The sequence below is a fragment of the Coccidioides immitis genome (assembly GCF_000149335.2).
Source record: "Coccidioides immitis RS genomic scaffold supercont3.4, whole genome shotgun sequence".
NCBI lineage: Eukaryota > Fungi > Ascomycota > Eurotiomycetes > Onygenales > Onygenaceae > Coccidioides > Coccidioides immitis.
In genome coordinates, this window is record NW_004504311.1 from 3,804,449 (window position 1) to 3,827,258 (window position 22,810).

Here is a 22,810-nt window from a genome sequence, read left to right on the forward strand (position 1 = left end):
CTTGTCCGGGCCTATAGAAATATGCTGAATCTAGTCCAAATTCTTCAAATTTTTGAAATTATACCTACCAACTCAAATTAAATATTGCCTTATTGGCTTTCCCTGGAACTATCCTACAAAATCATGATTCGTATCGAATCTCGAAGAATTGTCGATATTACAGCCCTACTCTTCCTAAAGTGACTTACATTTCGAACTCCCAGTGTTGTCAAGCCGCCGAATGGTGCTGTCACCTTCTGCATTCACCAAATATATTTATGCAACGGCGAAGAAGAAGTGCCAGCTCGGCAGAAGCTGGTACGGTCTCTAATCACCTATTGTCAAAGTTCGGTCTAGAGCCCTTTGAAATCACGCAGTCTATTGCTTCAAACAACGCAAATACAACACGCTATAGTCTCTTTCGGTATGATGTATACCACACATGCATAAAATATTATCCAAGTGGTGTGCTAGTTGGCGGGTGCTGAATACTCCTGCTTGTACTGAAACTACCAGAGATCCAACCTAGCAGGTCATTTGCTTTTTGAAAAGGTTGCAAACCCCCTGCGGTTGGCCTTGGTACATATAGGTGCCATATCACGGACATCCTGACAGGCAGCAGAATGCTGCTGCATAGTGACGATTGTGTTGTGAAGAGAAGGCGAGGTTGATTCCCACGTTTGAATGGGTATGAACTTCTTACGAGCTGTCAAGCCAGCAAGCTTTATTAAGCTCGGGAAGTTTTGGTGCCGCCATGTGTCCGGTCTGGTGGGGTAGAGACCACTTCCAGCGCGCCAATTACTCCATCTCCTGGAATTGAAGCGGAGAATGAACATATATCCGTCGGGAGAGGGGTATAACCTGCAGACATGTGAAAACCTTATTGTTGCCTAGATTGAAGCAACTCATAAGGAGGGTTTGATAAATCAAAGAACTTGACAGCTGAGATTTGGCATCGACGAAACGAATCAAAAACTCATGGGTCCTTTAGAAGGACCTAGGAATGCCATCTCAGAGGACCTATGTGACGTATACGGGGAACCTCTAGGAAACCACGAAACTACTGGGTTCAGGCGTTCACTACCACTCGATACCTTTCTATCAGGGCTCAAGCCTGCATATAGGATTGGGATATAATATTACCTACTTCTAGTATAGTTAGTGGATTTAGGCCTTGATTAGGATGACTAAAAACAAACATTTTAGATTAACTAGTTAGTTAACCAAGAGTTTAGAGTTGTTACTTCAACGCGGCAGCTTCAGGCTGTCACCCGTTAACTAGTTTAACTAACTAACCAACGGGTGGGAGGCGTGGCTCTTGAGCCCCCACCCTACTGGTTTTCTTCGCCGGCGCTCCTTGGAGTATTCGCCTTCATTCCAGCCCTAAGCCTTACATAAAAACCGACTACAGTAGATCCCCGCTATAGCGATTTAAATTTGGAAGCTTGTTCGATTCGTTATATAGGGGAATTCGCTATATAGGGGGTGCGCGTTGAAAATAGGCATGAATATCTTGCTGCTGCTGAGTTTGAAGCCTTCTTGCTGCTATTTTGCTCTTGTAGCTGTTGAGCTGCTGAATTAGCTGTTGATCTCCCTGATCTTGCTGCTCTTCATACAGCCGGAGCTGTTTAACTAGATCTAGAGCCTCTGAAGGTGTAATTGGTGGGAGCATCTCTGTAGCCAAATCCTCATCCTCTTTGCTCTCATCTGCTGGATCTAGCAGCGCAATAACATGCTGCTCAATAGCCTCAGGAGAATCCTCTACTACTTCATCTGCTGGATTGAGAAAGTGCTGAATATCCATCAGGTTTTGAATTGCTGAGAGAAGGCAGAGTCTTTGGAACTTGCTGGTGATCTCCATAATTGAATCATTCTCAGGATCCAACTGTACAGGTCTTTTGGGAAATAAAGCTCTGTCAAAGCAGTGAATAATTGAGGCTGTAGACATGTCTATATGCCATGCCTTGATTCCCCAGCGCAGTGCCATCAAAATATTGACTGTAGCAAGAGGATCCCGGCCAGGCTCATACTCCTCAAGCATATACTGAATCCACTGCCGCTTCCAGTATTGCTTCCATGTATAGATTATCCCTTGATCCAGTGGTTGATATTTGCTTGTCGCATTTGGTGGAAGCCAAATAATCAAGGTATTCAGCAAGGGATAGGGGCTCCGCTGGATATTTTCAAACGCAAGCTCATGTGCAGAGAAATTATCCATAAGGAGCATGACTTTACGGCCTGTCATTTGAGAATCAAACCAGCAAAGCCATTCCTCCATGATATACCCTGTCATCCAGGCCTTCTTATTCGATCTCCACTTGAGCGGCAGGTTCTCGATTTTGATGCCAGCAGCGCGGAAGGCATGTGGTCGTTTAGCTGTGCCAATAAACCAGATAGGCAGCTCTGAGCGGCAGGCAGTCTGATCAAGATAATCATAACGTGACGATAGGATCTCGGAGACAGAGGATAGGGCAATGGTTTGATTATAGTGTTGCTCAAACCACTGCTTCAAAGTCTTGTTGCTGAGGCTTGAATGCTGCAGCTTGTGAGCCCGGAGGGCCTTCTTTCGCTCAATTGGAATAGCGGTTCGGCGCGGCATTGGGTCTTGTTATAACGAATTGCCTATAAAATATTCAAAATAGTTAGCGAATTTCAGTTTATCGGGGATTAACGAATTTTGTAAGGAGATTCAAATTTGGGAAGAGATTTCGTCCGTTATATAGGGGAATTCGTTGTATGGGGGTTCGCTATAGCGGGGATCTACTGTAACAAGTTAACGTACATACCCCTGTGGATTCCCGAGTTTTGTGGGGCACTTGAAGCTTGTTCTGGTAGTTTATTTCAACGACAGCAAGTTAAGTTTGGCGGGTCAGTTGCTCCGCCGCGCTCTGCCGACGGGTACACCGTTTTTTCCCCGACAGGAGGATGTTTAATAGATGCACCCGAGAATAGAGCCGGGGAGACTACCATCGTTAAATTGCTACCGGATAGCATTTGTCATGTAAGTTAAAGTGATGAAAGCATGATAACTCTTGAAGGTAGTTGTTGGTGATCCAGCAGCTAGTCATTTCTTCTTAGGACTATGGGCTTGCCCCAGTTATTTTTGTTTTCCTTTAATTGTGCAGTATTTGTATGGACTGACACAATGCTGGCTAGTCCTTTTCTTCTTGTTTCCACAGTTCTTATCACCCCCTCTTTCGTTAGGATGGGAGACTTAGCGCCCGTCTCCCACCTGGAGTATTCTACTGTGACGGGATATTTCTTGCAAGACGACCCTGCAACTGATCCCACAAAATTTGACTATGTATGCGGAAATATTTCCCGCATAGAGGCTGGAAATTACTCATTCGCAATAGGCATCGACAGGCTTTGGCCTCATCAACCAAACTTACGATACTGACGAGTTATTTGACCCCGATCGTAGCAAGTCCCAATGGGAACGCTTTAAACATAAAGTCCTGACACTCAATCGCGACGCTGGACCAGAAGTAAGGTATGCCCTGCTTTATCTAGGGAGACATGGTCAGGGCTACCATAACGTGGCGGAAAGTCACTACGGAACTGCTGCTTGGGACGTGCGTTTTGATACACTTCTATCGATTCAAATTTCTGAAGAGCTGACCTCATTAGTGTTACTGGTCCATGCTTGACGGAAACGGAACCACCAATTGGGCAGATGCGCATCTCACGGATCAAGGCATAGCGGATGCTAAAGTTGCGAACGAAACCTGGGTGACTCAAATGAAAAATGGAATTCCGGTTCCCCAAACCTATTATACGAGCCCCCTCTCTCGCTGTTTAGACACTGCCAAAATTACATTCAGCACTCTAGACCTCCCCAAGTCAAAACCATTCGTTCCTACCGTAAAAGAGGTATGTATATTCATACTCTAACCTTTGGTATGAGTCTAAGTCTCCCCTAAGAAGTTAACTAAAAACAATTCTCTCGTAAGCTCCTCCGGGAAACTATTGGAGTCCACACATGCGACCGACGTAGCTCCCGAACATATATCCAGGAGAACTACCCAACGTATATCATCGAGCCAGGATTCGCCGAGTCTGATTCTCTCTGGGTGCCTAATCTTCGTGAATCTTCTACTGCGCACAGAGAGCGCCTGCGAACCCTTCTCAGTGATGTATTCACACATGACAACAACACATTTATCTCTATGACGGCTCACTCAGGAACGATTAGGTCTATACTCGGGGCCGTTGGACACAGGGATTTTGCTCTTCCTCCCGGAGCCGTGATACCCGTTTTTGTACGAGTTGAAAAGAAGCCTGGTCAAGCACCACATCGAACCGTCCAGCCCTGGACTCCGCCGCCAGAATGCACAGTTGATCCTACTGCGGCTCCGCAAAATTTGAACTAGCTCTGCTTAATCGCACCTGGTATCGTTCTTAGGCATGCATTAATATTAATATAAGATCAATCATACCCATTATCCATGTTTTCTCAATATTGGTTGCTGGATCCCGTTGAAGTACTTAACCCAACCACCAACTATATCAAATCCAAGATGGGAAAGCTTTTAAAATGCTATCATGGCCGCTGCGGCAGTTATGTGCAACCGCCACCACCTTCATCCACATCTTGACAATTTCACAGTTATGACATATTACCTGTGTTTGTGGCCTTTGTTTTGGTGAGTCTATGGATAACTATCGGCCAAAATCTAGATTTAGATTTGTTGAATATTAGCATCGAACATCACGAAAGAGCCATTCAGCCAAGGAGGAATCGTCGCTTCTTCTAGCCTGATGCCCGGTGCTTCTCCGATGTCGGCGTATTCTAGTCAAAGGAAGGTGATAGATACCGATATCGCAGTCCCCGAATTAGAATTAGACAGCCTTCTTCACTGCTCTCTATCCGGACTGATGATAATACGTGTCTTCGTGGAATCCTGGTGCTCGGGCCGTCTATTGAGTGAAGCGAAGCCATTGATAGAAGTCGCACGGTAAGCAATTTAACGGCACATCCAATGGGGTGCTGGTGTACGGAGTACTCGCGTCACAAAACTAAAGCCTCGAGGAAGCAGACTCCATACGTTGTGAATCTGCCACTAGAGCAGTTGATATGTAGACTGTTGGGACATGGTTCATCCACTCAGAGAGCTCTAAGTTGGAAGAACATGCGAGTGGCTTCCCCTGAAAAGGGGATGATCTTTTCCATATGTACGCTAAAGTATGCACCTTCAAAGTTTGTGGTGTTGATGCAAGATATTCAAGCTAGGAGATCGCTGCTGGGAGGTGGCTGGCTGGATATACTGGAGCCAAATAAATTAGAACGCTAAAAGGCTGCGTCCCGTTCTTCGTTTAGACTTCCTTCTGCGTAGTTTACGGGCGTTACTCGAAGCTCAGAGTATAGTACATGTACGGAGTATGTACTGAGTACGTATTATTTCCTCTTTCCTCCAGAATATGTGGCATTAGTTAGATGTCAGCCTTGTTACTAAGGAATGCTGCAAGAGCGGCCTCTGCTCGGCACAACACGCTGTCCAGTCACTAAAAGATCGACAGAGTACTCCGTATCGATGTCAGCTAACTCTAACTGTAGACATGACGATCATATGTCGAGCGTCTTTATGCGAATACGGGGCACATCTATTATCGTCGCTGCTGTAAAGACAGAAGTGGTAGGGAATGGCAGTTCCCCGTAGGATTCGGAGCTCAAGGTTGGAGACATGCACCTCTACTGTCTCAGAAGCTCGTGGCACGACCGCATACTTCAAATTGGAAAACAGGGTTTCGTTGCGTCGAGGATTTCCTTTACTGCACGATCCGCGGAGTACTCCGTAGTTAAGGTTGAAAAGCAGGTAAACAATTCAATTCTTAAATGTCATGCATAAGCGCTTTCACAGGTTGCATCTCACAAGCCACTGACACATTTATCCAGTATTTTCGCTCCACTCCTCAATCATGAATCGGTTAGAGGTTTTCAGCATATGCAGAGGCATATATCGCTGCTGACCCTCAATATTCCAGAGCCATCAGTCTATAAAGAGGGCGGAAACGAGGTAGGGAGATCCCTCGGAAAGCCACTGGTTTTGTGCTCCCAAATTTGAATGAACCCGACCGGACGACTTTGCAACTTCTTCATCAGGGGATATGACACTCGATACATTTCTGTCGGTAATCAAAACCCGGCTTTCAGAAAGAGCAGAAGTGCTCACCGGAGCGTTTGATTCAACGTTCTGGGAGAAAAGGTGGTCAGATGATGGGTTTCAAGTCCCGGGAGCGATTGTAAGGCCTGGGTGCGAAGATGATGTTATTCAAATAGTAAGTTCAAGGAGGGCGGAGTGACTCTTTTTATACGAACAGAGTTGCCTTGATGTGATAGCGGTAACACCTTGGTATTAGGTCAAATATGCAAAAATCACGTCAACGCCTTTCGCAGTGGCTACTGGTTGCCACAGCCCCTGGTCTTCCATTAAGAAACACGGCTTTATCATTGACATGTCGTCATATAGCACAATTGACGTTGACCCAACTGCCCGCACTGTAAAAGTCCGTGGTGGTGTCCTGCATAAGGAGTTCCAGGCGGCCTTAGCTCGTCAAGGCCAGTGCACAGGTGACTATCTACCGTAATGAGTTACGAAAGGCCTAGGTGTGGGTACTGACAAAGCATTCCTCTGTGTGTATGTAGTTGTTGGAGATGCACAAAATATCGGTGTCATCCCATACTTTATCGGCGGAGGGATCAGCATCTTTTCTGGTCGTTTCGGCTTCGGGTCCGACAACATCCTCTCCGGTCGCATTGTTACGGCCGATGGGTCCCTACTTCATGTAAGCGACAATTTGAACTCGGATCTCTTCTGGGCACTTCGCGGCGCTGGGCAATTTTTCGGGATCGTGACCGAATTGACGATTAGGACGTACCCACTCTCCTTAATTGGGAGTGAGATAGGAACTCACTATTTCAGTCGGTTCTTTTTCCCAATCTCCAAAGTGAGGGAGGTTGGTGCCGTGATGGAAAACATCATACGGAACCGCTCGCAGCCTACTGCCGGTCATTTAATGATCATGGCTCAGCCGCCGAAATTTGAGCAGATCATCGTGGTGAATGCCCATTATATTGGAAACCCTGCAGCCGGGGCATTTTCATTCAAACCGCTCTACGATCTCGGTCCAATGAAATTAAGCTGTCGCAAAATTTCATTTGAAAATAATGGTGATGAGCCCCTATGCAAAGATAGTATTAGGCGCTTTAGACGTCTCAACCTGAGTGCTCTGGACGAATTCACGACTGAGAAGTTCGTCGCTCTTGCATCGCTACATCGAGAACTCATTACCCAATGTCCAGATGCTGAGTTGACTCAGGTAATCATCGGTTGGCGGGCGTCAGGTTCCTCGGCGCCGGTAACTGATACCGCATTTGGAAATGCAGGTCGCCTCCTTTGGCTGTAAGCCTTCTCCTTCACCTGTTTCCATTTTCTTTCCTTCTAACTGACGGCGACCCGACATTCGTAAAGGAATCTCCTTACTTGGTATGGAGATGTTAGTAGTCGTGCAATGGTTGCAAATTTCGTAGCCGAAGCCACCCGCATTGGACGGAAGGGCTCAGCAGAAGACAAATATATTTCGTACACCAACAGTAATCGGGAAGATCCTCTTGAATGGCGTTACAAAGGAGTGGAAAGAGTTAGAAGATTGAGAGAGTTAAAACAGCGATGGGACCCAGAAAGTAGGTTCCCGAAATTGTGAAATTAAGCGAGTAGGATAAAGCGTCATTGGTAGTATTGGCTGATTGGCTCAAGAAAGCTGTCTTTCGAAGCAGATAGACCTGTTCTGTGACGAGGAAATGCCAATACTTCTAGCATCACGCTTCGAAATTTAGTAAAATAGGAAAAGGATACTCGGTAAGGACTGTTGTAAGGTGGAGTAGCTCCATTGGAGGAATGTTAGCGGGAAAATGTTGTTGGCAGCGGGGAACGGTGATCCGCGTGCAGAAGTGATGTGTCGAAGGGCTTGCATATTACACCGGCCCCATTTTCTCAAGTAGGATGTATAAGACCGGTGGTATCCGCCGTTTCCAACCTCTACCTCTATACTTCTTCAAACACTTTTGAGTGGGTCAGACCAGGAGCTGAGATATCACTTCACTTCCAGTACCACAAAAATTTTATAGAGAGAGAGAGAGACCCCGGCCAGCCGGACAGCGTCACTGCTCAACAATGGGTTCTATTACCGCTTCAAGGATTGACCACATCACAATTATCCTCTCCGAAGAAGAGTTTGAAACCCTACCTCCATGGCTTAGCGAGAACTTCACTATCATCGAGGGTGGTAAACATACCGGTTCGTATACCACTTCTCCAACAAGAGAAGAAAGAAGCGCGCTGACACAGAGATTTGTGAACCGGTTTAGGCCAGGCTAGCCAGCTGAAGCTCATAATCTTTGAGGATGGTACCTACCTAGAGCTCTTCAACTGGTGGGGACCGCCACCAAGCAACCACAGCTGGGGCCGTAAAGAGCCAGGCTTGATTGACTGGAGCATCTCATGCACATCTGCGCAGAGTAGGGATGAGCATTACCATGGCATCGACATGCGTGTAAACGAAAGTCAAGATGGGGATGGGGGGCTCGGGGTACGGTACCCAATACCGACCAGCCAAGGACGAACGACACCAGAAGGCAAGAAGTTCCATTGGACGCGTGCAAACCCAGAATTCCACGACGCAGCAAACACACCGGACGCAGGGAAATTCTTTCGCACAGGACGTCTAGATGCGCCGTTCCTATGTTACGACGGGACACCTCGGGAAACAAGACTGCGGTTTGGAGATCCATCACGGACGACACATCCATGTGGCGCAACGGGTGTAGATCAGATTGAAGTGCTTGTTCCGAGTTCGCACGAAGCAAACTACCTCAAATTACTTGCCAATTTCACTGCCACGCAGCCGGGTGCGAGCGAGTCCGGAATTGGCAGCGTGTTTAAGCTGGGATTGCCAGTGGAGGGTGAAGGGAGCGAGTGTACCGTCTGGGTGCACGGAGAGCGAGGTGCAGAAGATAAGCAGTGGTTGGCCAGCAGAGGGATTGGGCCCATCAAGCTGAAACTGAGGGCGAAAGGGAGAGAAGGGCATGGAGAGGAGGTTCTAGGAAGCGAGGGTTCAGCATCGCATGTGTCTTTGATCTGGTGATGTGTCTATAGTTCCGTACTCCAAGACCTTAGCTCCTTTCGGCTTATTCAATACTAAGACCTTGAGTATATCTTGCGCAGAGAAAAGTTCCCTTTTGCCAGCAGCCGTTAAAGATATCCTCAAGCGGAAATCCTTCCATGCTGGCAAGCTTCCCTTCTTGGGAAAACGACCCGATTGATTTGTAGCTCAGGGCTTCGTAGGGATGCTGACAGGCCACATGGAGTGTAGAATTTAGCGTGAGGAGTCAATTGAGCTATCCGTTTGTGGATTTCGAGATAGGTAATGACCTAAGCTCTCGGCGCCAGTGGTTTATTCAACCTCAAGCGGTATATTGGCAAGCATCAAAATAGCCGGCGAAGTTACTTGCAACCTTTGGAAGGGTGAGAATGGAGTCACAGCGCGGGGTCTGCCGGAGTGGCCGATCCGCATTCGATCCGGGAGGGATATAGTGCAGCGCTATCGCTATTAACGATGAGAGAAACGCCATTTTTGCCGAAGCAGCTTATTATCATCGCCAGAATATCCGCCTGTTTGAGGATACGGACTCATCGAGCGACATCTTTCGCCGTTTTCTGTCACCCAGATAGCGTTTGCGAGATCGTTGGGAGCAAAACGCGCTACTCCTTTACCAAGATGGGAAAAGGAACTTGTTGCCCGCAAAACTCATCCATGTCTTGAGGCACGTGAGCCACGGAGGGGAAAAAAAAAAAAAAAGAAAAAAAGGGATTCTGACATCTTGTGTCGGTGGTCGCTCGCAGCAAAACTGTAACAAACTCGCCAAAAAAGGGTCAAAAAGGAAAAGCCCGATGCGGGGCTCGAACCCGCAGCCTTGAGATTAAGAGTCTCACGCTCTACCGATTGAGCTAACCAGGCAGCTTTTTGATGTAGCGATCCTACATACATCAATTCACTTGGCTACTTATGATGAGCGTAACAAGACGGAGGAGCGACTCCCGATGGTTTGTCATTGTGAAAATTTGCACTTCGAGACTTGGAGAGGATCCCCTTTGGCTAACCTGGTGCCATCTACGCATTGTAATCTTCACATTCTTAGCTTAATTTTGACCTTTTCTTTTTGAAAAGTACTAAGGATACGGAAGCAACTGTTCATGACCAGGCAGAGCAGTAAAAGTTTTCGCATTTTTCTGCTAGACACTTCACCTATGCTTTCATCTAGTCGTCTAAACTCGCATCCTGAGCATATCAGGCAATACAACCATGTACCAAACATCCAGGGGTATCGAGCGGCGAGGAGCCACCAGCTGGATGCAAAACAATAGCAAAGAGAGGGATGAAGAAGACATAATAGATGCACGCTTTCTGGAAAATAAACGCTCCAAAATGAAAATCATGTACAAAGATAGACATGCCCTTGCTCGATCACGGCGGACTCATTCGAAGGGGACCGATGTGGGGCCGGTAACCTCAAACGACAAGGTTATACCAACACATTTCGGAGGAACGACGTCCAGACCACGGCGAATGCCCAAATAGCCAACCAGATTCGGAACGAACCGTGGGCACGAAGTGTTTGAGCCTTGTGCGTGGGCTCGAGGTGAAGGGCGCGTGACACGCTGCAACTAAGTTCCGCAAACCAATGAGCCAGCACCAAAATGTTGTTTGGTACCATCGACGTGGTGGCTTGAATCACCACAGTAAAACGGCTTTCGCCGACTGTGGTCCTCCCCTCGAGGATCCACCGATACTTTTGTTGGAAGGTGGTCGTGTAGCCTGACGCCTGGTCCAGTTTGGAGAGGTTACTGCTGTCAGTGGGGCTTTGGCGGGCGTGGGGGGCAGTGCTGGATCGGGATGAAGAGGACGACGGCACGGTAGCGCTGACAACTCGTTGTGAACAAGATTGAGCAGCGTTGGGGGTAGAGCTTTCCGGAATATGTTGATCGAGAAGTACGTGGCTCTCCGTTGAAGCGGACGTCTCAAGCAGGGTCCTGCGAGCTGCGGATGGCTGAACAGTAGCATGGCCCGTGTAACGCACGTGGACATTGTCTGTGTCAACCTTGACACCAACGGACCACGTTCTTGCGTCTGCGAGTGTATTTGTGCCTTGTTTCGTGGTGCGTCCAAGTTTGAATGATGAGACTGGCGAGGTGTGGGTTGGCATGCATGGCGAGCTCTGCGCAGCAGCTTGTAGCTGGTCGCCGGCCCTGTAGGGTTGGGCTAGACTGGCATGGGCGATGGTGCCAACAAGAGGAAGATTAGCCGGTCTTTGGGATGAAGAGGGTGACGCATCCTGCACACTGCCTTCCCCAGACTGCAAAGTTTTCCCGACACAAGACCGTTTCTGTTTTGCCTGGCATTGAGTATGCACAGGTTTCTGCATGGGGTCGAGAGCAGCAGCTTTGTCGAGGTTTTGGAGATATTGCCAACGAAGCATATCCTCATGGCAACTCGTGCATTCACACGGTCCCTTCGGGTCTAGACTGCCTCCCGGACGCCAAACGTAGCCGTCCGTGGGTGAGTTCGTCGTCGATCGAGATGAATCGACGTTCTGAGAATGAACGGTTGAGGACTGTCTGCGGAGTATGGCATCGCCAAGTTTCGAATTCACCACGCGTTGCCCGGCATTTTGCTTCGAGGCGAGTTCTTTATCGACGCAGGTGCACTATGGGTCTCGTTAGCCAACCTCCCCCAGAAAACCAAAATGGGACGAAATTGAAAAGGTTCCTTACCCTCTTGTGCTGCTTCTTATGCTTTTCGCATGCACCACGATTGCGCACCGCAAGGTATCGCTCTCGCTGTGCTTGGGTTCGAGGGCGATGACGGCGGGGTAAGCTTGTGGCAGCATTCATATTTAGGTCCATCACCAACTCCAACCCCCCAGTCACTGGGGGCCTTGCCGCTGGTTGTTGTTTTGACGGGACGTCCGAACTTGGAGTGGAAACGGAAGTGGTGAAGGCTGCGGAGGATTCGCCGGGTGAGCATTGTTGCGAAGTGAGGTCTGTTAGGATGACATTGTCGAAAAGGGCGGAGTTGCATTCGCTCGCTGAACCCTGTCCCCACGCCACTGGAACCTGGTCGTTGTGAAACGAATTCTGGAGTGAACTCATGTTTGGTGAGCTGAAGCTGGAACCATTATCGGATTGGTTGGAAGCATTGGAGGAATTAATAACGGCGACGGCGTCATCACACGCATCCCGTAGTCTCTCCAAATACAAAGCAATTGACGCATCGCGCTGCTTTTGCTTGCGGGACAGCGGGCGAGGGTCAGCCTCAGCTCTCGCACGGGCCAAATCCCGGAAAGCAGCTGCGATTTGGTTAAAAGCGGTCTGCGAATTGTCATCACGGTTCCCGAGGGTTGGCAAAGGTTCAGGGAACGCATCGAAATTTTGTTGAGCGTTCATTTCGGCGAGAGCCGCACCGTCATCGAAGGCTTGGTGTCCGGATAGAAAAGAGGCCAATTCTTCGTCAAAGGCCGTCGAAGTGCTGAACGAAGGGAAATCTGCAGCTTCAGGCACAAAAGCGGAGTCTCCGTCTTGCACAAAGCCGTAGTTGTCGGTGGCGAAAGTAGGCCATGTGTTGGGTGCCAACAAGTCAGAATCGTTCATTGAGGGTGCGGAGGGCGAAGTCTTGGAGGCAGCGGCCATGAACCCAGGGTATGCAGAGCCAAAGTCTAAAGGAGGAGTGGAGAAGAGATCCTCGTTCAGCATCTCTTGCATCCACGGCTCAACATCAACGATGGTTTCAGTCACAGGGCTGCCGCTGTAGTTTGACTGGTTGGAGACAAATGAGCCGCTCATTTCGGAAAGGGGCTGAGCATCGGTTCCTTGGCGAGTAGAGAAAGTCGATTCCATGGCCATGTTGAGCTGTTGTGACATGTGTAGAATCTGAATAATAACAGGTTAGTCGGGTTACGTTTCTGGTACGCCGACGGCTGCTCACGTACCAGGCTCACCAGATATCGGCAGGTGGCTAATTGGCGTGTTGGGCGGTGGATGCAAGGAGCTGTCCGAGAATCTCGAATAGTTATCGGTTACTCAGAATCATTCCAAGCAGGTCGTGTGCGACTATCCCTACCAGGCGCCGAGGGCCCGCTTTTTTAAGCAGCGATAGGGCACGGCAATGCGACTGAAGGAGGAACTTGATGTCGCAACGAATGATAAACTTATGCGGAGGGGGTTGTTTCTCCTGATCCTCTTCTACAAGTTATGTCCAGCCTAAAACAAGTTTTCGATTTGAAGACACACAATCAGTGAGAGGAGAAGATGAAAACAGATGAAGAACAAGAGGAAAAGAGGAAAAGGAAAAGGAAGAGGGAGGGCCGGCGCAGATGGCTGCCTGTCGCGAGGTTCTTATCCACCGCTGGCGGGCTAAACGGAGAGTCGAATCAGGCGACGCCCGTCTTCCCGCTAAACCGTATCGGGACTCCGACGCCGCCAGGGCATTGCGTGTCCTATCCAATCAGATCGCTGAAATTTGGATGAGTCAGGCAGGATTATGTCACCGCCGCCCGCACTCGAACTCAATGCTGCGGCTGAACGTGAAGGGCAGGCTGGAGGTTCAACCGCTGGCTGCACGGCGCAGCATAAGCTTGCTGTTGCGTTTTCTGTGAGCATCTTCGGAAAACGAGTCAGACGTAACCATTGAAGACTTGGATGAGCAGATGACTCAAAATTGCTTCCAACTGGAATTGACCTATTGAGAATCTAGCTATCTCTCATTCTTCGCATCTTACGGCCGCAACCTTCTCCGGCTCCGTTCCGTAAGTCTCGCCGTACATCGAGAACGCTTTGCCAACCTCTTCTTTGCCCTCTGTATCCTCATAGAGCTGGCACTGCACTTTGGCCCAGTTCACGTCGCCAGTCGCCGAGACCACCATTGCTTCAAGCACACTGTTGCCAAGTTTGGAATGTCTCCCTACAACGCGTCTGGTTAGCGCTAGCCGAAACAGATGTTCTAGGACCGATACGGTTCGCATACCAAGTGGCACAGTCTCTCCTAGCTTGACATCTCCCTGCGTGAAGTCGTCGAAGCCCGTCCGAAACTGTATTCTCACCGTCTTGTCCGTCTTTTTGCCGTCCGACTTCTTCAGCGATAACGGCTTTTGTCCCGGCGCCTCCAATTTGTCCAGGCTGTCCGAGCAGTAGAATGAGCCGATAGGAACTGCTTCGGCGTCCTTTGACGAAGTGAACGTGGCGTCGTTGGCCGCAGAGAAGGCGTCCCCCAGCTCATCGCGGCCGTGAGGGTCACTGAAGGCCTGGCAGTAAACGTGCTTGTCGGTCACAGACGCACCGATACCGGAGGCAGCAAAGCCTAGAAACGAAGGTGAGTTCCCAGGAAGAGTGCAGTGCATCGGAGAAAAGTGGTGGCATACGATGTGTTCTTTCCAACTCATCCATATTCGCGAGAAGGCCGACCTCTTTGTCCTTGCTGGTTCGGACTCTGATGTGGATGAGATCCGCGGCGCAAACAGCCGCGAAGCAACACAGCAGGATGGTATGCGCTTTCATATTTTCCACTCTGCGAGACCAAAGGGGGAGAAAAAAAAGGCCTACGCAGACTTTGTTTTGCTGAGGAGGCAGGGTATAACTAAGCAAAAGCGGCAGCCGAACTATCGTTGGGAAAGCTCCAACAAACCCAGCGCAGGGGAGATTATGGAATCAGAAGTCCATAAGGCCTGGTGACTTTCTGTCCCAAAATAAAGAATCTGGGCACGATATTTCGGCAGTCGCGTGAAGCACCATATTGACGGCTCAGCTTTGATTGTGCTCCCGGTGGGCCAGGGAAATAGCGCGTGGTACCACAAACGCTAATGTGGATTGTGTTGTCCCTAAACTGCTAGTCACCAGGCGCTCCGTATCCCGGAACCAAACACTCTGTGGGTTCGTATTACTTCTTCTCCCGAGGAGTTGAATGGACCTCTTCAAGGGGGTTAGACCTGCTTTTTCCCATGTCATGAGACAGTAACCGATCGAATTTCTAGATATCATTGAGGTTGAAGGTGAAAGGAGCCGGAGAAAGCTCGAAGCAGTCATATGCCAAGACACTAGTTTTGGATGTCCGACCTTGGCAATGGCGCAGTTTCCCAGCGGGTGGCTGTGATGTAATCCATTTGCTCCAACCAGTGGCCGCGCTGTATCGTCATTCCGTGGCTGCCATTGGACAATGGTGTTTAGCGTCCGGCCCCACATGACTCGTGACAGCGGAAAGAGCTTGGTACGGCGCACGTCAAACACCAGAGCCACATATCATCCTGAACCTTGAACGGAGGCTCCCAGTTAAGAAGACTTCGACCTACAGCTCTCAACTGTGCACTCAAAATTGAAAGGTAACAACACCCCACAACATCGCTGATGTTGAGATCCAATTAACCTTTTAAGAATGAATGGAATTAACTTCATGAAACTACATACATATATGTACTGCATTGGTTATGATTACACACAAATCGAAGAAAATCGAGACGCAAAATCATTAGATATTAGTACAACATGAGTCCCGAAATTCACAAGCTCTGAAACCAGTCCACAACGAGCGAATATGCCAAGGGGAGTAGAGTGTATGCGAATGGGGGAAAAAAGAAGAGCTCAAATAATACATAAGAGCCTGCGTCTCTGTCCTGGGGAGTATCATGACAAATGCTTAAAATGTTTTCAGTTTCCTTTCCCTTTTTTTTTTTTTTTTTTTTTTTTTTTCCCCTAAAGTCTTCCTATGACTCTCGTACAACTCACCCACATCCAATCAACCAAAGTCATATCAAAACTCCAACTTTATACGAAGAGATACCTTTCCGCCCCAACTCCATCTTATGCGTTATCTCCCCTCTTCTAAAGCAGTCAACTGGTTCTAGAAGGTAGTGATCGAGCATGCCAGTCACTGCCAACCATATACCCATAGCCCGCAATACTTTCGTTCAGACTTGAGACATGGTTGGCTGCGGCGCAACTCGGGATGATCGTCGATGCGCCCGGCGTCTAATACCCATCCATCCCCCAGTCATAGTCATTCCTGAGAAGATCGTGGTGAGGAGGAAGGTAAACCACAAGAACCAAAGGAAAGCAGTTGATGCCTTGGCCTCGCGGCAAGTCTTCGACAGGGATCGTGACTTCTTCGTGATAGAGTTGTCACGGAGCTCATCCTGGAATGAAAGGCGTCAGTATTTTTCAAAACTCCTCGCCTTTTTTCTTTTTCCCCAAGGTAATCATGAACATACATCATTACTGCAATCTGGCACATGCAATTTCGATGGCAGCGCCACAGCAGCGCAGAAGATGAAAAGTGTGTTCAACAAGTCCACAAGGAACAAAATGACTGGGTGAATCATGAACATCTCACTGGCATTAGCAGCTATGAGATAGAATAGCGTTGCCAATGAGAAAGCTACTGAGAACATAACATAGTTCACTGTCGACTGACTGTGGTCATCGTAGTCATTCAACATATCACCGATCAGGCCCATCACAATGGTTGCGAATGCAACCTAGATCAAATAGAATCACGTACATCAGCAAAACACCCATACATAGCTACGACGAATGTAATCACGGTCAATTTGGATAAGTGCATACCTGCAACGCCCTGAGGAACAAATTCAATGGCTTCATTGGGACCATGTTGGCGGTATTAATAGCGAGTAGCTCACTATAGCCAAGTACAGTATCGACTGTGATGAAATCGTCCTAGAATTAGAGTGATCGGTTTTTGTACGCAGTATCCGAAATGCACTGAGATAAAGCGAATCGTTCAAATTCCGACAATGGAATTGCATCAACTTGTAAAAAGAACTCGTCGGACGAGCTGTACCAGAAATCAGGGAATAGGAGAGTGCAGAGCTTTTATCCCGGTCCGCGCGAACTCCGGACCTCGCGGACCAGTCATGACGATATGGGCAACCTGGCTCCCATACGTCATTGCTCACAATCCAAAAATGCTGGCCGACTCACTAAACTTTTTCGGCGACCTCTGTTAAACTTTTCCACGTGGCTTTATTCATCAGAGCGTACGGAGTAGATTTGTCCTTTAGAAGCATATAGAAGAGGACCAGTGGTTGTCATAACCCTGATTTGTCGAGTTGCAACAAGGTCCCCGAAGTGGAATATCTAGTGAAAAACCAATGCACGAGATGCTTTGGACCGTTGGAGGCTCCTTGTCAAGTGGAGGAAAAGCCATGTGGGAAAAATCTTAACACGCAGCTTATTGATTGCCCGTAACCCTAATTTGATGGTGTCCTCGCACCGATATATGGCCGTGGAAATGACGACCATTATTAGGTTTGACGGCTCGGGACAGTTTGAAGAAACCAACATATACTCCGTTGTGTTATACAGGTAGCCAAGAATGACGTTGAATGTAAAACAAAGACGAATGCCCTTATATCCCAATTTAAAGCATGTTAGTCCACGAGGCCCAACAGTCATCAGTATCATGATGCTCATTCATCATAATGCCATTGTACCAACAAAAACAGACACTCAAAAAGCAAACCTTTTTCTGGCTGAGCGACGCCGTACCCCACCCCAAAAAGAAAGGCCAGCTGGATGAGGAAACAGAAAGTTGCAAAAAGGGGACGATCTAAGTCGCTGCCGCTAATTGCGCCACCAAATCCGATGCAACATCTAAGAATGGATATGGACTCGTAATTTCCTTTTCTTTATTCCGGAACCGCTTGCTGATGGGCCGCCATTCAGTTGCACTGCCATCACCCTCAATGCGCACGACATTTTGATAGCCGTCACACTTGAAGTCGACCATGTAATTGTCCCGTTCAAGTTGGTAGAGCTGAATATCAATAAACACCCAAACGCCGTAACTCAAGGTCGCCGAATGGGATGATAAAGAAGAAGCTGCTGACAACCCAGCTCCAAACCCCGCACTCCCGGAAACAGATCTGTCCTCCTGATGTAGCACTCCACCCTTGAGGCTTACGCGCCGGCGCAATTCTTCTAAATCACTCCTGCTGCTGTGGGCACTGCTTGCGGGGCCAGGAGCCAACACGCCTTGCTTCAAAAGACGAGCACGAATGAACCACAAATCTTTTGGAATATAATATTCGGATGGGACGTCCCGATATTTACGCTGCAACGGCCCAGGGATTTCAGAAGTCATCTCCGGAACTCGGTCGTCGTCATGATTGTCTATAGCATCAGATAAGCGAGGAACATGGAAACCCATGAAAGTGAAACATGCAAAATGAACTTACCTGGCTCTGCTGGTTGTATTTCCCAGACACCCCCTTCAGCCTGGATCGCTTTATAGAGACATAGCATCGCCTCATACGGCAAATTGCGCGATCTAATACCGAATTGCCATTTGCGAGAGCGCTTGGGTTGACTGGGGACCTGTGTTAACATCTCAGGAGGTTCATACTGAAGTTTTTCCAGGTCGACCACGCTTCGTGAGTGGGGCTTGAGCGCCCTAGCAGTTGCAGCTTGTTCTTCGGGCGAGCGCTCTCTAGGAGTCCCTGAAAGGTCGGCTACCTCAATGTGCTGAGAATAATCCTGTGGCGGACTAGCAGCACGAGCAGTCATATCCTTGGTTCGTTGATCCATGATTTGGTCGTGAACGTATGGAAGACTGGTGGGGAGAATTCTCACATGGCTCACACGAGATTCCGGGGTGTTAATCGGGGTGACGCGGTAGGGCGTAAGGGGCGTAATAGGTGTGTCGCGAGGAGTGGAAAATCCAGGTCTGGCCGCGGTGCCAGGGCCTTGGGAGGAGGCATCTTGGCCTTCTCTAGGCTGAGGGGATGAAGGGCAGCCATCCAGCTCCGTTGGGGCTAAGCTTGTCAGTTCCATGGTCTCAACGCCAATTCAAGTTACGCCCGCCATGTAACATGCGAGAGGCTGAAATATAGAAAACATCAAACTCACAGTTTGTCTGCATCATCTCATTCTCCACCACGATAAAGAACGCATCCTTGATAGCACTAGGTTCAGGTTTTCGTAAGGCTTCTTGAATATCCTCTTTACCATACCCCATTCTCCTCTCTAATTTTGATACCGCATTTTCCCGTATCCGCTCTCGAACCGCAGCTGGCTTCCCAGGTGCAATCGAACGGAGGTCAATGGCCTTATTCGGATCAGCTCCAGTTGCGACAAACTCCTCTGCAGGATGCTGTAGATATTGTGGAAGGTCCTTCTTGAACCAAGAGTCCCGGCGAATTTCCGGAATAGTGATCCGGTGAACAGGATGAACCTGCAGCATCCGCCTGATCAAATTGGCGGCACCGGTGGAAATGTATGATGGCATGTAAAAATTGCCGGCAGAAATCTTCCGGAATAGGTTGGGGATGTATTCATCGTCAAAGGGAAGCTTTCCTACCAGAAGCACGTATAAGATCACACCACAGCTCCAGACGTCGACCTCAGGGCCCGCATAGAGTTTGCCGGAGATAACTTCGGGCGCTGCATAATTAGGACTGCCACAGCTGGTCCTTAGGAAATTCCCATCCGTCATGATATTGCTCAATCCGAAATCAGCAATCTTGACATTTTTCTCTCTATCCATCAGCAGATTCTCCGGTTTGAGGTCTCGATGCACGATCTTATGACGGTGGCAATACTCCACTGCGCAAATGATCTGCTGGAAGAATGTACGTGCTTCGTCATCGTTGCATTTCCCGCGACTTACAAGGTAATCAAATAACTCCCGTTCGGCGTACTCCAGTACCATGACTATGTCGGTCTTCGTAGTGATGACGGTGTATCTGCAAATCGAACAGTCAGTAAATGGATCCCCAAAACCTTTTTTTGTTTTTTTTCCAAGCACGCAGCGAAGCATACAATTTAATAATGTGCGGGTGTCTAAGGAGCTGCAGGTACTGAATCTCGCGTTCTACTCGTCCGACCATATCTCTTGATAAGAGTTTCCGCCTTGAAATTATCTTCAAGGCTACCTCCCTGCCGGTCGCTTGGTGAATCGCCAATTTAACTTTTCCAAAGGACCCCTCGCCGAGTATCCGCACGGTCTTGTACTGCTCCAAGCGCTGCATGTCTCGGGCCGTCGCAGGTGACTGTTCAGGAGGGACCGTGAAGGGTCTCGAGGGTGGTGGCATGGAGGGACGGCTATGGGGAGTTCGATCATCTTTCCCGTCTCGGTCAAAGGACGGGAGAGATATGGAGAGGTCTTCATCGTCGAAGGCCGCAGCCATGACAGCCGTAGGCTAGCGGGGTTGGCAGCGCCGATTCAGAGTTGCTGTAATCGCTTTCTCAAGAAGGATGACCTGATGCCCATTGATGGAGGATGTATGGTGTGCAGCTATCCAAAAGTCATCAATAAATGCCTCTTTTTTTGCCCTTGGCCAATCGTTTGGAGGTGGAGTTGCAGGGTGGTGAGCTCCGTAACGGGTCAAAAGTGGGATGGCGCAATGGCGGAGATTTGAAAAAACCCCACAATTTTCATTTTGCTCTTGGGGAACTCTGAAGCAAAGAGATGCACTCACATACCAGCTTGTCTGAGTTTTAGATGATTGTAGATGCTGCCAGCAATCTGCTGTGCATTTGGTCTTAGGGGAATGGGAGAGTTCAAGAACGTGATTCTCCTGACGGCGATTTCCACTGGCGTTTGTTTTGTTGGAACCAACATGCTTTTTCTCCACCGCCCAACAACCAGAGTTTCTCTCTCAAACCAAAACTGCCACAACCAACGTAAGTTAATTATACTGACTGACGTTCTGTGCAATCATCTTAACTAGAGCTACAAAAGCTCTCAACTAATTTATGATTGAACAGCACCGACGTGAAGGAACTTAGACAGGAAAGCTCTCGCCCAAATTATGGGTATGTAACCCTGAGATGCCATTAAGTTACACAATGCCAGCAGCCAGCTTCATTGGTGCAGAATGACATGTTCAGCAGACCTTATTGCGGCAAACTCACTCTAATTGCTGTAGCATCAATAAGGATCTGTCTCCTTATGCCCTGGGAAATTGAAGCGATGGAGCAGAATAGATAGAGGGCTGCTTCCACTCAGTCACATGAAGCAAGGCTTTTTAAGGAAGAAAGGCAATCAAACTGCACGTCCCAATACTCTGTGGTTTGCTTCTCTTTTCTAAAAGCTCACTGATATCCTCAAGACTTTCAATATTTTAATTATTTTTTAATCCATGCCATATCACATATCAAACAGCATTTACTGTACATACGTATGGTAGGTATTCTGCCATTTTCCCATACATGCCGCTATGTTTTGTCCATGCGAATTGCCCAATCATCCATTTCCGACAATGCCGCCTGCAACGAGAAGCTCTGTGCTTAGTAGCTGAAAAGTAGAATAGGGGAACAGGTAGTTAACCCCAGAAAAAGCAGAAATATATAAGACAGTGGAAGAAAGGAGATGTAGAATGAAGAAAGATTTCAACGAAATAGGAGAGTTTCCGTCGCCAAACCCCAAAACCCAAAAACGCCGCGCTACATCAAAAAAAGACGTGATCAGTTAAGAAGCGGTTCGCATGCCTCTCGGAAGGCCCCGCATTCGTTCACCCGTCGTCCTCGGCATGATCGACCTCAACGTGCGGGAAAGAATGCTTTTCGTTGAGGTCGCCACCGCTAGTGCCGTGAAGCCAAACTCGCTTCCATGGACCTTCATGGTGATGGCCAAGAGTGGCGGCCTCGCGATCCTGGCGCATGCCTTCGAGAACAGCTACGATTCCACCATGGCGTAGCCTCTCCAGCACAATGTTCATACCCTGCTTGCTTTTGTGAACCGCATCTCGGGTTCGCTTCACACCGATAAGCTCGATGGTTCGCTGGAGGCCGGCCGTGGACCATGCGGCAAGAAACCCTTTCTTGTGAGAGTCCTCGTCGGAGTCAGACGCTGAATCGGCCTTGGTGGAGCGGTTGAGCATCGATTGGCCGAGTCGAGATCGGAAAGTGACCGTCGTTTTGACGGTAGTCCACTCGTCCCGTCTGTCGTCGATGCTGAGAGCCGACGAAAACGCTGGCGTGCCAGGGCTAGAATCATCCGATCGAAGACAACGCCGATAGACCTGTTTCTCCACCACGCTCAAGATGCCGGTCCACTCCATGTTTCGAGATTCAGTTTTCATCCAACCCTCCTTCACATCCACAACGCTGGTCTCCAGGATAAAGCTCTGTCCAGAATTTTCGGCGCCGCCAATGCCCTTGGGCAGCAACTTGAGCATCGCCGAGGGGATCTTCGACCGCTTCAGGTGCAGTCGAGTGGTGTGCAGCCGCTGGGTCTCGGGGTCGACATAGCGGTCAATGACATCGGAGGTGAGAACATGACGAGAGTAGGGATTGGGGTAGCGAAGGAAGAAGGCGAGGGAGACGGCGGGGAAGCTGTAGTCGTAATTGAAAGTGTTCTCGAAGAACTTCATCGTTTCAAGCCATCAACATTCTCCCCACAGAGGGAAAGAGAGAAAGAGATTGTTCGACGAGGCGGAGGGTCGAGCAGGCGAACGATGGACAGGATGGCAGTTGATCAATTGGGGGCGAGGAGTGCGAGTTGGTGCGTGCTTGTCGGTGTATTCCCTGCTGGCTCACTTTTTTCTTGCTTTTTGGCTGTCCAATTGAGCTTCCAGAATCGGTGTAGGGACTAGGCCAAATCTGGACTAGACCGCAGCGTGGGCGGATGAAAAGTAACTCCGGCCGCTGAATAACAAGTTTTGAAGCCTCGCTGACGACTTTGGATGTCCTGGTTGGATGAGATCGCGGCCCGCTAGTCTGTTTCGGGAAAGAAGCCACCCCGGGGCCCCACCCGCCACGGGGGGCTC

At 48.9% G+C, this 22,810-nt stretch overlaps 9 protein-coding genes and 1 non-coding gene across 10 annotated transcripts; 3 read left to right on the forward strand and 7 right to left on the reverse strand.

Moving 5' to 3' along the window:
- Positions 1 to 1,453: 1,453 nt before the first annotated feature.
- On the reverse strand, positions 1,454 to 2,578 carry CIMG_13480 (ARS-binding protein 1; the record flags this gene model as incomplete). Its single annotated transcript, XM_001246174.1, has 1 exon — positions 1,454 to 2,578. One exon carries the CDS (start codon positions 2,576 to 2,578, stop codon positions 1,454 to 1,456), a length of 1,125 nt encoding a protein of 374 aa, XP_001246175.1.
- Positions 2,579 to 3,124: 546 nt separating this feature from the next.
- Positions 3,125 to 4,352, forward strand: CIMG_05617 (phosphoglycerate mutase; the record flags this gene model as incomplete). Its single annotated transcript, XM_001246175.1, has 4 exons — positions 3,125 to 3,283; positions 3,336 to 3,554; positions 3,610 to 3,852; positions 3,933 to 4,352. 4 exons carry the CDS (start codon positions 3,125 to 3,127, stop codon positions 4,350 to 4,352), a joined length of 1,041 nt encoding a protein of 346 aa, XP_001246176.1.
- Positions 4,353 to 6,087: 1,735 nt separating this feature from the next.
- Positions 6,088 to 7,683, forward strand: CIMG_11581 (uncharacterized protein; the record flags this gene model as incomplete). The annotated part of the gene is made up of 4 exons (XM_001246176.2): positions 6,088 to 6,258; positions 6,340 to 6,550; positions 6,626 to 7,382; positions 7,452 to 7,683. The coding sequence occupies 4 exons, from the start codon at positions 6,088 to 6,090 to the stop codon at positions 7,681 to 7,683; spliced, it is 1,371 nt and encodes a 456-aa protein (XP_001246177.2).
- A 470-nt stretch (positions 7,684 to 8,153) lies between these two features.
- On the forward strand, positions 8,154 to 9,123 carry CIMG_05619 (uncharacterized protein; the record flags this gene model as incomplete). Its single annotated transcript, XM_001246177.1, has 2 exons — positions 8,154 to 8,277; positions 8,348 to 9,123. 2 exons carry the CDS (start codon positions 8,154 to 8,156, stop codon positions 9,121 to 9,123), a joined length of 900 nt encoding a protein of 299 aa, XP_001246178.1.
- An 800-nt stretch (positions 9,124 to 9,923) lies between these two features.
- On the reverse strand, positions 9,924 to 9,996 carry CIMG_15096. The gene has a single exon. It is a non-coding gene; the product is annotated as a tRNA-Lys (tRNA).
- Positions 9,997 to 10,106: 110 nt separating this feature from the next.
- CIMG_05620 (uncharacterized protein) lies at positions 10,107 to 13,343 on the reverse strand. Its single transcript, XM_001246178.2, has 2 exons — positions 11,811 to 13,343; positions 10,107 to 11,743 (listed from the first exon to the last, which is right to left on the reverse strand). The coding sequence occupies exons 1-2, from the start codon at positions 12,954 to 12,956 to the stop codon at positions 10,562 to 10,564; spliced, it is 2,328 nt and encodes a 775-aa protein (XP_001246179.2). The 5' UTR covers positions 12,957 to 13,343; the 3' UTR covers positions 10,107 to 10,561.
- A 452-nt stretch (positions 13,344 to 13,795) lies between these two features.
- On the reverse strand, positions 13,796 to 14,979 carry CIMG_05621 (uncharacterized protein; the record flags this gene model as incomplete). The annotated part of the gene is made up of 3 exons (XM_001246179.2): positions 14,453 to 14,979; positions 14,059 to 14,391; positions 13,796 to 13,995 (listed from the first exon to the last, which is right to left on the reverse strand). The coding sequence occupies exons 1-3, from the start codon at positions 14,586 to 14,588 to the stop codon at positions 13,796 to 13,798; spliced, it is 669 nt and encodes a 222-aa protein (XP_001246180.2). The 5' UTR covers positions 14,589 to 14,979.
- Positions 14,980 to 15,991: 1,012 nt separating this feature from the next.
- Positions 15,992 to 16,691, reverse strand: CIMG_05622 (uncharacterized protein; the record flags this gene model as incomplete). The annotated part of the gene is made up of 3 exons (XM_001246180.2): positions 15,992 to 16,216; positions 16,292 to 16,558; positions 16,647 to 16,691. 3 exons carry the CDS (start codon positions 16,689 to 16,691, stop codon positions 15,992 to 15,994), a joined length of 537 nt encoding a protein of 178 aa, XP_001246181.2.
- Positions 16,692 to 17,649: 958 nt separating this feature from the next.
- CIMG_05623 (CAMK/CAMKL/AMPK protein kinase) lies at positions 17,650 to 20,579 on the reverse strand (the record flags this gene model as incomplete). Its single annotated transcript, XM_001246181.2, has 5 exons — positions 20,523 to 20,579; positions 19,860 to 20,334; positions 18,948 to 19,783; positions 18,278 to 18,853; positions 17,650 to 18,212 (listed from the first exon to the last, which is right to left on the reverse strand). The coding sequence occupies exons 2-5, from the start codon at positions 20,225 to 20,227 to the stop codon at positions 17,650 to 17,652; spliced, it is 2,343 nt and encodes a 780-aa protein (XP_001246182.1). The 5' UTR covers positions 20,228 to 20,334; positions 20,523 to 20,579.
- A 562-nt stretch (positions 20,580 to 21,141) lies between these two features.
- Positions 21,142 to 22,560, reverse strand: CIMG_05624 (MSF1 domain-containing protein). Its single transcript, XM_001246182.2, has one exon. It carries the CDS (start codon positions 22,412 to 22,414, stop codon positions 21,554 to 21,556), a length of 861 nt encoding a protein of 286 aa, XP_001246183.1. The 5' UTR covers positions 22,415 to 22,560; the 3' UTR covers positions 21,142 to 21,553.
- Between the last annotated feature and the right edge of the window lie 250 nt (positions 22,561 to 22,810).